This window comes from Anopheles funestus, chromosome 3RL (assembly GCF_943734845.2).
Source record: "Anopheles funestus chromosome 3RL, idAnoFuneDA-416_04, whole genome shotgun sequence".
NCBI lineage: Eukaryota > Metazoa > Arthropoda > Insecta > Diptera > Culicidae > Anopheles > Anopheles funestus.
Window position 1 is genome coordinate 83,033,746 of NC_064599.1, and position 14,070 is coordinate 83,047,815.

The 14,070-nt window shown below is 44.0% G+C and overlaps 2 protein-coding genes across 2 annotated transcripts; both read right to left on the bottom strand.

Annotated features, from left to right (window-relative positions):
* Positions 1–1,787: 1,787 nt before the first annotated feature.
* On the bottom strand, positions 1,788–6,354 carry LOC125767490 (pickpocket protein 28-like). Its single transcript, XM_049434113.1, has 2 exons — positions 4,859–6,354; positions 1,788–4,801 (listed from the first exon to the last, which is right to left on the bottom strand). Exons 1-2 carry the CDS (start codon positions 5,374–5,376, stop codon positions 3,910–3,912), a joined length of 1,410 nt encoding a protein of 469 aa, XP_049290070.1. The 5' UTR covers positions 5,377–6,354; the 3' UTR covers positions 1,788–3,909.
* A 2,347-nt stretch (positions 6,355–8,701) lies between these two features.
* LOC125769581 (uncharacterized) lies at positions 8,702–12,990 on the bottom strand. The gene is made up of 8 exons (XM_049438312.1): positions 12,056–12,990; positions 11,787–11,986; positions 11,638–11,722; positions 11,377–11,568; positions 9,465–10,394; positions 9,200–9,399; positions 9,019–9,103; positions 8,702–8,944 (listed from the first exon to the last, which is right to left on the bottom strand). The coding sequence occupies exons 1-8, from the start codon at positions 12,825–12,827 to the stop codon at positions 8,751–8,753; spliced, it is 2,658 nt and encodes an 885-aa protein (XP_049294269.1). The 5' UTR covers positions 12,828–12,990; the 3' UTR covers positions 8,702–8,750.
* Positions 12,991–14,070: the final 1,080 nt, after the last annotated feature.

Genomic DNA, 14,070 nt, shown 5'->3' on the forward strand with positions numbered 1-14,070 from the left:
CACTTCATCGCTCGGATTTTCCGAGACGTATACGGCACAATACTCGTGTCAAGTGATGTTGCTATAGTGTGACTGCATGGTCCTCCACGGCATGTAGCTGTGCTGTTGATATGATACTTTCTCATTTGAAAAAATAACATGCAACCCTCACCTGAAACAAAGCACAAATAGAGAAAAAAGAAACATCACTAAATGAAACGAGAAATATGAAACCCCCCCAACCGAGTTTAATAAATGAAGGGAAAAAATTGAAAGCTATCCGAGCGTACAAAAGAAAAGCGTAGAAATGAAAAAAAAACAAGGAAAGGAAAATCAGTAGAAAAAGAGAAAAAAACCCGATCCACTACCGACCAACCAATTGCAAACAAATTGTCGGCTTCTTCGGTCAAATATTTGCTTTTCGCTGATTGAATTGCTTTTGTTTTTGTCAGCTTTTTTCCCCATGACCAGCATCATGGTGGTTGGTACTGGGAGAGATGTTGAACACTTTCTAAATTCTAATCTAAGGTCTGTGGTCAACGGACAAACCATGTCAAGCGTTCCCGTCCGTCAAAGCCATGACAGGAAGCATACTCCTGCATTCCAACGTGGAGCACTTCTCGGCGGGAGTCAAAGAGCGGATGGTCGTGGAAGTCAATTTTAACAAATTACGTCGCAGATTGACGTCGTAGCATTCTGGGTTTCGCACAATACGGTACAAGAAACGGCCCGGTACTCGAACGGAATTAGACTGGGATTTTGGCTGTAGAGCCATGAAAACCAAATCCATAAAAAAAACTCACCATCTAAATTTTCAAACGACCACGATGCTCATCCAGCTACGTGTCGCCCTTTTATAGGCGCGTGCCCAAGTGTGTGTCGAGAGTGCGCGAAACTTAATTCAATCACAGCCGCGAATTGAATTATTTCCCAGCGAGCAGATGAACGGATTCCGATGGGTACAGGCGGATCAGCAAAATGTGTCATTTTGCCGATTCGCGATTTTACCTGTCTTTCTTTTCCCTCTTTTCCAACTCCAACTTTTGGGTGATTTAGCGAATTCGCGAGTTGGCAATGGGAGACATTTGCATGCCGAGAAGGCCGAAATTTAATACTGCTGTTTTACCATCTATACCATCTCGTTCATGCTGCATTTCAAGTTCTTAATGAGCCGTTTAGCGCTCGGAGTTGGGTGCTGCGAAATCGCGAATCCTCTGATAAATCAGTACCACGGAAATCTGCGAGTTGAGTAATGGAATAAGTGAATTATCGAATCAATCGAGCAATGAACCTTTGAAAATGGTGCTGGCTGCTGACTATCGCTATAATCAAATTGTTGCATTACACAGTGGCGCATAAATCTGATCGGACGTTTCTGGAGTTCTGGCACGACAATCGACCTGCTGCTGGGTGGAAGAATTTGTTTTGCATGAGCGCACTTGAAGTAGTGTTACGCAAAAGGTTAAGTAAATTTGGGTTGCAAATTAGAATGATTTGTGGCCTGGGGAATGTTTGGAATAGATAATGACCTGAGTATAATTTAGTTTTGACACTATATTTGAATGCGAAAAAGGCGAAATAATGGCATTAGTTTGTCCTTCATCGATTGAGAGAAAATGTCCATGAAAAGCTGCCCCGTAATAAGGTTGATTTGACATGCTAATTGCATAACTTGGGCTTCTATTAATTAAAACTATTAACAATGCTTGTCGCCTACAGTTATGCAATTCGCAAAAATATTATTTCATGCCAAAAGTCAGAAAAAGCATTTTACGATAAAAAAGCAGGTGATCCTCCGTTTTACAACGATTTATTCGGATGGTTTCATTTGGAAAAGTAATTTGCTTTCTTGTGAATAAATGTAACGAACATTTGCTTTTCGATTTAAATTCACAACACGATACTTATTACTATTTGATGTCAATTTTAAACTCACACAAATACACTCTGTCTGAAAATGGGAGTTTGTTTAGTTTGGCAGAGATATGCAGTGTCCCACGCCGGACAAATGTAGTTTCCTTTGGTTTTTGGGAAACAATTTTCCTCTTGACCAAACACACCACCAACGAAATTGCGTTTGGTCGGACTTGTGATCTCCTGAGAAGTCTCGTCACCCATCCAACCAACAGCCAAAGGTCCATGTAACGCTATAATTGACTTCCGTCATTCCATCTGCGAGGTTTCTGGCTAATATAGATAGACCGAGAGCTTCGGGTACTTCACAATCCTGTACACTGCCCAAACCCGTCCGATGTGCTCTGTCGGCAAATAAATACATCCTTCAAACGGAATCTTTAACTTAACTCTTCTCTTCTGCGAAACCCTGCTCGCTGACCCGAAGCGTACCGCTGGGAATTAAGCTACCGGGGAAAAAGGGATCGGAAGGCACATGTTTAACTTTCGCAGCTTGTCAGCATCGGTTGCCAATCGGTATGACTTACAGTAGCGAACGTTCACAGGAATGTCCCTGATCGCGTTTAGCCGACCAGGAAGCTATTTTCGGACAGTAAAGGCATCCGGGTTCTCGAAGAAAGGGGCCGCCTGTTTCGATTCCAATATTCCAGTCCGAGTACGGTAAAACAAAACTGGTGTCCACGTCGACGTCCTGACTAAAGAGATCGCCCAAAACGCAGGACTAGCTCAACCCCAGGTTAGCAGATCCATAATCCTGCAGTCCACATAAACCTACTGCCGAATCAGTAAATTGAGATTTATGGACTGTGGCACACGACTCTACGGTCGGCGACAGTAAGACAATTTTTGGTTTCGACTAGTCGGCCGAAAAATTACCCCGAAATTCCAAACCTCCGCAAAGAATCCATCGAAAAAGAGAGAACAGGAATGCTTCGCATTCGGCAGGGCACTGTAGGGCAGGGGGGTCGGAGTACGAGAAAAGGTTATAAAATTATTTATTATCCTTATTACTTTTATGTGCCCACGAAAATGAGACGACTGCACAACCACCGCCGCAGCACTGGTTTAAAGGGCGGTTTTCCCTTTGAAGATGTACGCAAGGACGTTCCGTGCGAAAAACCGGACCATGGGTAAAAAGGTCATTCCGGAGCAAGAGAGATGGTAGGGGTTTATTTTAAAATAAATTTAATGTTAAAGGGTTTACCAAACCGACATACGGCCAGCAGGTTCCATATGGTACGTCATGATTGCCCTTTCTAAAAAGGGCCAGGCGGCAGCTAACGAGGTGGGAGTATTGGTGTCCGATTTTTGGGTGGAAGTGTCGTGTAGTGTTTCGCCATCGTTTTCCAACTTACACGAAGCTTTCGGAGTTTTGGAAGGGATATTTTTCAGCTAGTAATAGCTAAACGCGTATCGTGCCCCGTACATGTACCCCGGAAGGTTTTTGTGGCTAACCCGGGGGAGGGAAGTGCAAGGGTTTATTGATATGGGACGCGCCATCCATTAGGCTGATAACGAGTTTTGATGGCCGAATAAAAACTGTCCCATTGCGCCGCGTGTAGGTGAAATGCGGTTTTTGGGAAGAGGTCGGATTTTATGTGCTCATATGGTATTCATTCTCTAGGTTAAAGTGCACGTAATGACGTGAAAGTGGTTCTGGTTTTTGGGGGAGTTTGCTGTGAAACAAATGGAAAGAGGAAGAGATGGTTATCTAGCGGGAAAAGGTTGAAGCGTTGGGTGTTTTTTTTTGCATTAAGGGACTACAGTTTTGAAAGAAATGTTTCATCAAAAAACAATCTTTTTATTGCTCATTTTTTAATAATATATTTTGAAACGTAATGTCAAATTAAAAGCCGGACCCCTATTTTTACAAGAAATGTTATAAGTAGCATACTTTGAGGCTTTAAAATCTTCAAATACCGCCTAATAGGTCTTCGAGTGGAATAGTACTTGGGAAGAGTAAAATTATGTCCCACAAGTGCAAAGAAGGCGACAACTCTCTAGCAAGACTTATGCTTATCTCACTACTACCGGTTTTAGGAAACAGAAAAAGAACACTTCTACTAGAGAAACAATCGAAATACCTAAAAACAACGCTATTAGTCCACCGAAATCACCCACAAAGTCTAGCACGGTGTACCGAACACTACGGACTAGAGGATAGAAGTGATCTTCGGCCAATTCCACCACCAGCTGTGAGCTCAAACCTTCCGTACTGTTCTCCATCGTCCATGGTTCCAAAGCAACCGTATACGACGAAGGCTCTGCTCTGTATCGAAAATCAATGCAAGCGGGCAAGCAGTTACACAGTCGCCGAAAGAACTGTGACCTGGGGATGCCTTCTTCACGCAACTTACCGGAAACTATCTTATCTAGCACATCGTATGGCCGATAGTTGGTGGTACTGTTGCAGAGATTCATTGCGCGACTTCTGGGCATGTGATCCAGCACGCATCCTCGCTTCATCAGGAAGTATTCTGTGTGGCACTCCATCTCGCAGTTGTTTGGCGTGTATATGGAGAACAGTTTGAGAGGATTTTTTACCTGCGATATACAGCCCGTTGTAGACGAGGTGAAGTACCTTAGGTATCGCTGTGATCGCACAAGTTTGGGAAAGACACGCAACTGTACTACGGCGCTGAGTGGAATGACCGTAGGATTTATTGGTTTGTACGGAAAATCGATCGGTGAATGAACGAAAGCTTCTAATGATGGATTGGTACAGTCGGAAAGTGTTTCATTATGTCCGCTGGAGATGGTGATCTTCAATCGGTAGCGGTCGGACATGCCTTGCGCAGCCCATGGATACTGTTTCACCAGCACACTAGTGATGATCTGTAATCCGCGGAGGAAGTCCCAGTTTTCGGTGGGCCTTGATGCGTAGGAGAGATCCTTTACGTTGACCACGCTGAAAGATAGGATTTATGTGATCAAACAAGTTGTGAGCGAAACCATTTGTCTGTACTTATTTGCCCTGAAGATTTGCTCGCCTGTAACTGCATTGAACGTGTAGCAAATACCTCGCTCCGTGCGGACAGCGTCGAACAATCTGTCACACTCGTTCGTGCACACATCCTGCCAACAAATCATCTCACAAAACTGCTCCAACTGTAATGGATCGCTAACGCATCTGCCCTTCCCAGGGCATAGAGTAACTGCAGGGAATGGTATGCTCCACATGGGTAGTGCCTTTTCCGCCTCCGTAAGATACACGTTGGAAGGATCCTTAAGTCGCTCGTAGTTAACCACCACCGCGATACCAAACAGTCCCAACAAACACACGGCCACAACGAGCCAGAACACTTTCAGCGTAACACGCAAATCCGATCCCAATACGTACCGGACAATTGGAAACGAGCTGTTGCGTAGATAGTCCTTAAGAATCCCGTCGTCATGCTCCGTTTCCTGGAGGGTTCGGCTAGCACTAGCTTCAGTGTTCGTTGGGTTCGTTGGCTGTAGTATAATCTTGTCCACCGTTTCCATGAGGAAAATTGAAAATTTCCTGTTTGCCAATGGTTCTTGCTCGGAGTACGGTGTACTGTGTGAGCTTCGTGGTACTACGTCCAACTGCCACCGGTGACACGATGATGGATGAATTCCATTTCTGCGCACTACCTGTCAAAATAGCTCGATGACTTTGGGATAGAAGCACGTGTGCGTCATCAGAGCGCGCACCCCGTCGATGGTGGTGAGCGATCTTTATCTAGTGAACCACGTTTGGGTGCGTTGCTTGAGCTGCCGCAGGAGTGTCCATGCTAATTAGACGCATAAAGTTACCACGAGGATGGTCAAACATGCATGTTGGAACTAATGAAATGGAAAATTTGCATAGAAAAATGATTTCGTTTTCCTTCCTTTGTAAGGTGAAAAGCGTTGGTTTCCACCTCAATATTAGTACAGGAAGGTGTACAAACCGGAATCTAAGCTATCGATCAATGGGCTTAACAATGTTGAAACCTTGTACGAGACTTCATTCAAACCACAACATTCATCAACATTGAGTTTACGACCGAAAGTCAAACCAGCAAAAGCGTCTCGGGTCACTGAATCATTAATAATTCGATCATCAATCCATTAATCAATGCTGACATCGAGCTGATTACCAATTTCTACCCCAATTCGTTTCCAATCATTCATTCCCATGCTTGTGTATACGTGTGACTAGGACGGGGCAAAATGTGTCCCAGAATCTGCGAATCTGTTCCTTTATATTGGAAGAAAAATTGTAAATCTGCAGTAAGTTTAGTATTTAAATATTGTGAAAAATGTCCATTTCCATTCTGCGAATAAAAATCTCTAACATTCTACCATTACCATGCGAGCGAACGAAATAACCCAAGAGCAATGCTACATGTCATCGTTCCACAGGCCCTACTGTCCTCAGTAATACGATTTTTCCCAAAAACGATGAGAAGATGATGAAGTTGATTACCCACACTGCCGAATCATTTTCCACACCATCTCTGTTCAGCTCTGGGGCTACTCGCAAGAAAGATTTGCCAGTCTTGCTGATGAGGTTGGAATCGTTTTCACGATATTCATCAACCGCATAAGAGCTGCTAGCTTCATTTTTGACCCCGTGCCATTAGACGAAAATGCAATTTCAGATACAAATGCCCTTCCACAACGTGCTTTGCTTCCTTGCGTCCTATTTTTCCATTTCCGTTTTCTCGAATCGCTCGACATTGGGAGTGTTATTTTTTTCTCATCTCCCCAAAAACCCAAAACTTCGGTAATGAAACGGTCGGAGCTTTGCGTCATAAGTCGTGCGAGGATTTAATTTCTTTACCCGGCGGTTTGCGGTGTGGCATGTATTGCTTGACAGTACCGACCGCAGAGTGTCGAACTAAGCAGCAACCATTTCATTTCAGCCATGATCCAGCAGTGTCGCCATCACCCTTGGCCCTGGCCGTAGTTGCTGGCAAACCGAACCCATTTGGGGCGGGAGTCGGTTAATCCGGTGGGAAATTTCTTTGCAATTTGTTTAACGCACCACCGCACCGAGAATGGTTTGGGCTTCTTGGTGGATTTCCCATGTAGGAATGGCGCATGTACGGGAAGCTGCTCTTCTTCCACGTTTGCTTGCTTAGAGTTGCCTCGTTTTCCTCTTTTCCTTGCGTGGCTTCTCCAACAGCCATAATTAAAATGAGTCGCATATCGTATATGGAACGCTTCATTTGCACGATCTCATCTCATCATTTCGGGGAAAGGGTTTGGCGTGGCATGGCAAGGTTATGGAGCACCGTGTAACACCGCCAGCAAGGAGTTGGTGCCCATTCATCAAACTGCTCTACACCGTGCATGCAGTTAGAAGGGTTGGCTTAAGAGCTGTTGTGATTTTCGTACCTTTAAAGGAGGCTTTTGTCACGTTGCTCAAATCACCCTTCGCCGGTTCTGTGGCCGTGTGGAAGACCGCATATTTTGTCTTCTGTACGCCCAGAACCAGGGAAAGGAGTCGCCCGGTGTTATAATTCTCACTCGCATCATTTATATTAATGATGAAACCATCCATTTAAATTATTAACCACACGCAAACAACCATTTGGTTTGCATATATACAACCATACTTAGGCTCGGGATGGTTTTGCTCCGAATGGAAGAATACGCCAACACTATCGATTGGCAGAGCGAAAAGATTCACAATTCAAAGGTTTTGACACTGACTGAAAGTTGAGGAATTTTAAGAAACCGAGGTACCGATTGTAAAGGTCGTCTGACAGTACCAATGGGAGATTATCGAACGTGTCACCGGAATATGAATATGCCAACTATTGCTAACAGGAGGATGGAGGATGGTGCTTTAAGGTTTAAGTGGAACAAAAATCGATGAACGGTAAGAGCGATTTTATTAAAGCTTTAATATGTACCAATTCTCTTGAAAGTTTCGATGAAAAACATTAAATTAGTTTCGAATTTGAACTCTTTAAGTTTTTGCTTCTACGATTACAAAATAAAGAGATTTTTAACAAAGAAACCTCTAACAGAACACGTCACAAAAGAAACTTTTAAATAATTGTATTTTTTTTCTTAAAAATATTCAAAACAATGCAGAATATTTACTAAACATTACTAAAACATCCTATTATGCTTAACACATTTTCTCAAATTACTAAAAGAAATATAAAAATAATTATAAAAATATGTTAAAGAAACTACACACAACATGAATGGGCGTGTGCTATAAAGCACATAGAAAAGATCCAGTAGCTACATTCGCAATTGCTCCTTGCTTTCTTCTATGTATTTTTGTGCCAAAGGGAACGGTGAAAGAAAAAAACACCTTTTCACCAAAACCAGTGCAAAGTAAAAACATTACAAAAAAAAATCGTCACATTTTTAAGACTGCCCATCGCGTGGATCGATCGTATCCGCTAGGAGTTTCCGCTTAGCTTTACTTTAGCTAAGAAGCTTCCGTAGCTGGTGTAGCACAAAAACACATAAAATATGCAACAGGGCGGAGATTGCTCCGCGCTTCAGTACATAAGACTTTTCGTCACATATAGCAACACTGTGGGGATGGGATCGCCCGTTTTCCACCCGAGCTGAAGGTGGATGGACATCACAATGCTCCCCTTAACCGAGCACAGGATGTTAGTGCACATGCGCAAGAATCGGCCAGTAAAAAGCTTTCACCTACTTTCGAGCCCCAAACCGTGTATGGGGCGCGGCAATTACAGTGGTTTAGTATTGTTGATGAGAAAAAAGAAACACCATTGAAAGAAGCGAAAAGAATCTAGTTAAACATAGGTAGTTAAACTTTTCCTGTAAAACCACATTCATGGTTGTGAGAGTTTAAAGTAAACAAATGTAATGTTTGCCGTAGTGTATTCTCATGCAATATATTTCCATCTTCTATTCTAGTGATAACCATAGCTGGCACCTTCCTCCAGGATCACAATGATCGAGTCAAGCGTTTCCTCTGCCGTTGGGATGATCTGCTCCGGTGGCAGAATAAATCCGTACTGTCCAAGATCGCGGAGTTCGTACGCGTATACCAAAGGAGTGCGACGAACGCCCTTCACCCAATCGATACTACCTCCGGAAGCGACATCTGCAATGTTTTTAATGGGTAATTTATAAGAAAATTCCTTGAGTGATAAGAGTCACCAAAGACTTTGCACTCACAGATCGCTTCAGCAATGTTGCCAATTCTGTAAGTTGTGCCGTAACGCTCCCGAAGTTTGTTGATCGCCTTCGTACCGATCGCAATCTGCGGATGGCAATAAATTTCAGGTATCACGCTAGCTTTGTGGAGAGAGCTCCCTTATCGGAGGTCAGATAGATTAGGAGTGAGCAATATATGTACCGTTTCATCGTAATTGTCCAGCCGGGCGGTAGTGTGACCGTATGGCACCAGTAGCAGCTGAGTGTAGGAATGGAATGCAAGGTAGGTGCTTAAGTTGTCCAGTGTCGAGATGAAATCAGACAACTGACGAGTTTCCACCTCCGAGAAGGCAACCGAACCAGCAAACGTATCCGAACAGGGCACACTGGATGCACCACCCTCTGTTAGGGTCAAACATTCTAAGTTACCAACTTCATTGAAGCAAAATCCAGAAGCTGTTACTTACGCATAAAGTTGTATCCCCAGTTCCTGTTAGGATCCGCACCACGGCACAGTACGCTCACCTCTGAACGAGTTTTACGCCACTGACGATCGGTCGTATGTGTATACTCGTAACCATCGGGATTCGTCACCGGGAAAAAGTACCAGTCGTAGTTTTCCGCAATGTAACGCACTTGGGGATCGCTGGAGGTGAGCAACTCGTTCAATATCCAAGTCACCGTAGCTCCACTGACCCACTCACGGGCGTGAATTAATCCCTCCATAAAGACGGCCTTATTACCCGCCTTGTAGGACACCTTCACACCTTTGATCGGTCGTCCCTCGTAGGTATTACCAACATTAAGCGGCGTTACGACACCCGGGTTGCTTGCTACCAAGCCATCCAACCAAGCATAGATCGCATCCGTATTATAGTACGCCGTCCATCCGAACGTGTCTTTGCGCAGTGATGGACGCGATTCCAGATCGATCTGCTGCTGTAGATTGGCAATTTGAAGCTCAGCTCGCAGTGCGAACCGTGCACGAATGTCGGAGAAATGTCCACGTTGGTGTGGAGGCACTACAAGTGACACTTCGGTTCCGACCTTAACCGGATCGCTCCAGAATCGGTACCCATCGGGATACTGTTCGATGGCTTGCAGCAGTTCTAATTGGCGCTCGGTCTGGATGCGCACCCGATACACACGGTAATTATCGTACCGGGCCTTTTCTGCCACTGTGGCACCAAACAGCGCGAACGCAACACACACCAAAAGGAACTTCATAGCTACGGAAGATGCCGTCCAGCGGACACTAAGCGCTGTTTCAGATGTGAAGGAAGCTTTATAGTATTTGCAGTGAGGATTATCTGCGATGGGTACACGGTGGTAAAACCAACGTAGTAGCCAGTTCTTATCGTTTGACGTAGGAGAAATTGGGCGTTTTGAAGATAAGACTTAGTAAGAAGATAACTAAGAAGATAAGACTAAGAAGATAAGGATTAGTATTTTTACTTCCTTCGTATGATTCTCGTATCTGTATCTATTTGAATCGGTTCCAAAGAAAAGTAACCTAAAAGGGTGGTATCTGCTAGTAAATAAAAGTTCCATAACATAATACGATCTAATCACTTTTATAATCTACTACAGCAGCATGGCAGTACACGGTTGATTTCTTTTTTCGAAAACTGCAAAAGGTTTAATTTAATTCTGTATTTGATTTCTGTACTTTCAACAGTTTTAGCATTATAACATATTTTTTTATTCTATGTCAGGATCATGGCACATCTTCCAATTCACTGGTGTTGCGTATCCACACAATTATGCATAATTGTTGCTATAAATTATCAAAATGTACACAATTATCCTTGCTGGAATCACGTTTTTTTCTCGCACTCGTTTAGATCCGGTTTCAGAATATCTTTTTTGTGTATAATCTTCTATTACAGCGTGCTTGGCACCTATACGCCCCTGTTGAGGACAATCAGTCACCCAAAACCCTCAGCAAATCAAACCACCAGGCAGTGCTCCGCTATAGTTGGGTATGTGTTGTAAACGAGAACCCTTACGGAGAGCTTCCAGAAGCCTTTGCCTCAATTAACCCCTCAGCGTTTTGGGCTGGGACAGGTTTGTCGCTCATTGATGTGTATGTTTTTTTATTCGCCCTGCTACTCGAATACAAGAGCGTTTCCCTGTTCAGACCACCCGGAGTGGGTTCTTTCCTCGCATATGTTGACTTCTGTAAGCGATCCACATGCCAGTGCCCTTTTTTCGTGAATTGTACGAGGGGTTCATTAATCATAGAAATCGTAAAAAATGCAAACTGCTATCCCTTGGTAGGAATGAGACAGATAGTTTGGAAAATGTTTGAGAGGCGTTGATAGAACCGAAAGTTCAGCAAAGATATAAAACTTTATTCAAACAACCAAATAGCAGTTTAATGGTAACCCAAGGCTTTGCCTTCCTCCAAGATCACGATGATCGAGTCGAGAGTTTCTTCTGCCGTCGGGATGATCTGTTCTGGAGGTAGCAAGAATCCGTACTCGCCAGTATCACGCAACTCATAGGCAAAGGTGAGTGGCGTTTGAAGAGTTCCTTTTACCCAGTCCAAGCTACTACCAGAAGCAACGTCTAGAAAACATTCGATTAAGATGTCAGCTCCATAAAGGTACGGTAAGGTCCACGATGCAGACTACTCACAGATAATCTCGGCTATGTTTCCAACCTGATAGAAGCTACCGTGTCGCTCCTGCAACTTTACGGCTGCCTTTGTTCCAATTTCCATCTGTGTGATAACGTGCAATGACAAATCAATAATTGCGCTTCATTACTGCCGATAAGACACTTACTAGCTCGTAGTAGTTATCTAGCGGTTCTCTTGTGTGTCCATATGGTACCATCAGCAGCTGACCGGATGAATGGAAATCGAGATAGGTAGATAGGTTTGGAATCGTGCGAATGTACTCCGATAGAGTGCGGGTTTCAATCTCCGAAAATGGCGCCGGTCCAGAAAAGGTGTCCGAGCACGGAGTCGTTGATGTTCCACCCTCTGAAATATATCTCCGAAATTAAGTATGATCTTCATGAGGAATGGCATGCGTTTGAAACTCAAAGTTACGGTTAAACATGTAGTCCCAGTTGCGGTTAGGATCCACACCGTAGCATAGCACATTCTGACGTGAACGAGTTTTTCTCCACAGGCGCGTAGTGGTGTGCGTATAGACATACCCATCCGGATTGGCCACCGGTACCACGTACCAGTCGTAATTTTCGGCTATGTTACGAACGGCTGCATCTTGTGAGGTGAGCAGCTCGTTCAGCATCCATGTTACCGTAGCTGCACTAATCCATTCGCGTGCGTGTATAGAACCCTCGGTAAAGACCGCTGGATTTCCTTGCTTGTACGACACCTTTACGCCACGAATCTGCCGACCTTCGTAAGTCTCACCAGCGACGATTGGGCTGACCACGTCCGGATATTGCTGAATCAGTGTGTCTAACCATGCGTAAATGTCCTCCAGCGGATGATACGCAGTCCAACCGAACGTTTCCCGGCGACCACGCAGCTGTCTATCGATAACTGCTTGAAGGTTCGAGAAGGCTAATTCACTCTTCAAGGAATATTTATTGTTGAGTTCTTCGAATTCTGCAGTCTTATGCGGAGGGACCACCAACTTAACGGTGGTGTTCAGATGAATCGGATCACTCAGGAAGGCATAACCATCCGGGAACTGTTCGATGAGTTGCAGTAGCTCCAGCTGCTCTACACGCTCGATCGAGAGCTTATACACGCGATAGTTGTCGTAGCGTGTCAATTTGGCCTGAACCAAACCTGACGGCAGAACTGCCAAAAGGCAGACCAAAAACCCCACTACACTGAATGATGCCATGAAGACGACTGACGGGTGGTTTCATCAGCGCCTATTGGATTGTAAGGCAGGTCGGAGATTGCTGACTTGAAGTCGCTTATCATAAGATACATTCGAAAATAAGCACCTCCATTGTGTAACCGAACATTCTGATAGCCTAACAATCGAGCTAAACTATCGACAAGTCAACTTGAAAACGATAAGATGCCCACTTATTGTGAGTGGCGTGTGAATTTCAAGTCACACAGTTTGTTCAGGGTTCCAGGTCGGATCAGCGACATAATTATGGCAGGCACAGCGGTCTCATGTTTTATAGGAAACATCTTCATTCTTAAACATCATGCTCCTTTAAAACTGTACCCATTTCAGAAACTGCTAAGCTGATAAGCTACAACACAATTACAAACAAACATCGTTACCGCTGAAGTGCTTGACTTCTTAAACCTTGTCCCATGTCGTCCGTGTGTTGGCGGATTTTTTCTTGCCTCACAAGCGAACCACTTTATCTTATCGGTGAATCCATTTGGAAAATGGATCTGTAAATTTTCGTCCTCATCCTTGCTGCACACGCCGGAGAAAATATCCGTGTCTTACAAGATCCTGCTTGCTTTTTTGCGAAAGGTAAATGAAATCGAGGATTGTAGTACATGTTTCACATGTATAGCTTAATGCTTTCTTTCTTTTCTTCCACATGAAATGTGTAATGTTTGTGCTCACAAAGAATGCTGTAATCTGAATGCTTTTGCGGCGTGCATCTTGCTATGAAAATGATAAGAATTAAGGAAGCGGAAGCGAGCCCCATACAAGCCATGGAGGGAAAAAATCCCATGTCGCTCATTCAGTTAGGCCGCATTTTGAGTGCTCTTTGTGTGTCGTCCCTTTGCTTCCCTCAACACGCACGCAATCTACACATGCTGGCTCGCAGACTCCGATTTGCGTTAAATTTTCCTCTTCATTTTGTTGGAGGGTGGAAAAAAATATTATCTGCACAAGATTATTAATCTGATGAATATCGAATGTGAAAGGCCAACGGATATGCTCCATGGCGGCCTGCATGACTACAATCAACTGCTGCACGGGAGCAATAAATTCTTACCCCATAAACGGAGGCACCCTTTTGAAGTCTTCGCACAGGTCGGAACAGTAGCTCGGGAAGCAATCTTTTCCGCGAGCTAATAAATAAATAAACCCAGCTAAAAAAGATGTGTTACATCCAATTTACATACGAAAGAAGTTTGTAGCGCCAGGTAAGATGGATGTAAAA

What these genes read in the sequence shown, in the direction of transcription:
- LOC125769581 (XM_049438312.1), bottom strand. Translation starts at nt 12,827, where the DNA reads ATGGCATCATTCAGTGTAGTGGGGTTTTTGGTCTGCCTTTTGGCAGTT. An exon ending in CTGGGACTACATGTTTAACC is followed by an intron (nt 11,987 to 12,055) that starts GTAACTTTGAGT and finishes GATATATTTCAG; the next exon opens with AGGGTGGAACATCAACGACT. An exon ending in TAGATAACTACTACGAGCTA is followed by an intron (nt 11,723 to 11,786) that starts GTAAGTGTCTTA and finishes GTTATCACACAG; the next exon opens with ATGGAAATTGGAACAAAGGC.
- LOC125767490 (XM_049434113.1), bottom strand. Translation starts at nt 5,376, where the DNA reads ATGGAAACGGTGGACAAGATTATACTACAGCCAACGAACCCAACGAAC. An exon ending in CAAATCTTCAGGGCAAATAA is followed by an intron (nt 4,802 to 4,858) that starts GTACAGACAAAT and finishes CCTATCTTTCAG; the next exon opens with CGTGGTCAACGTAAAGGATC.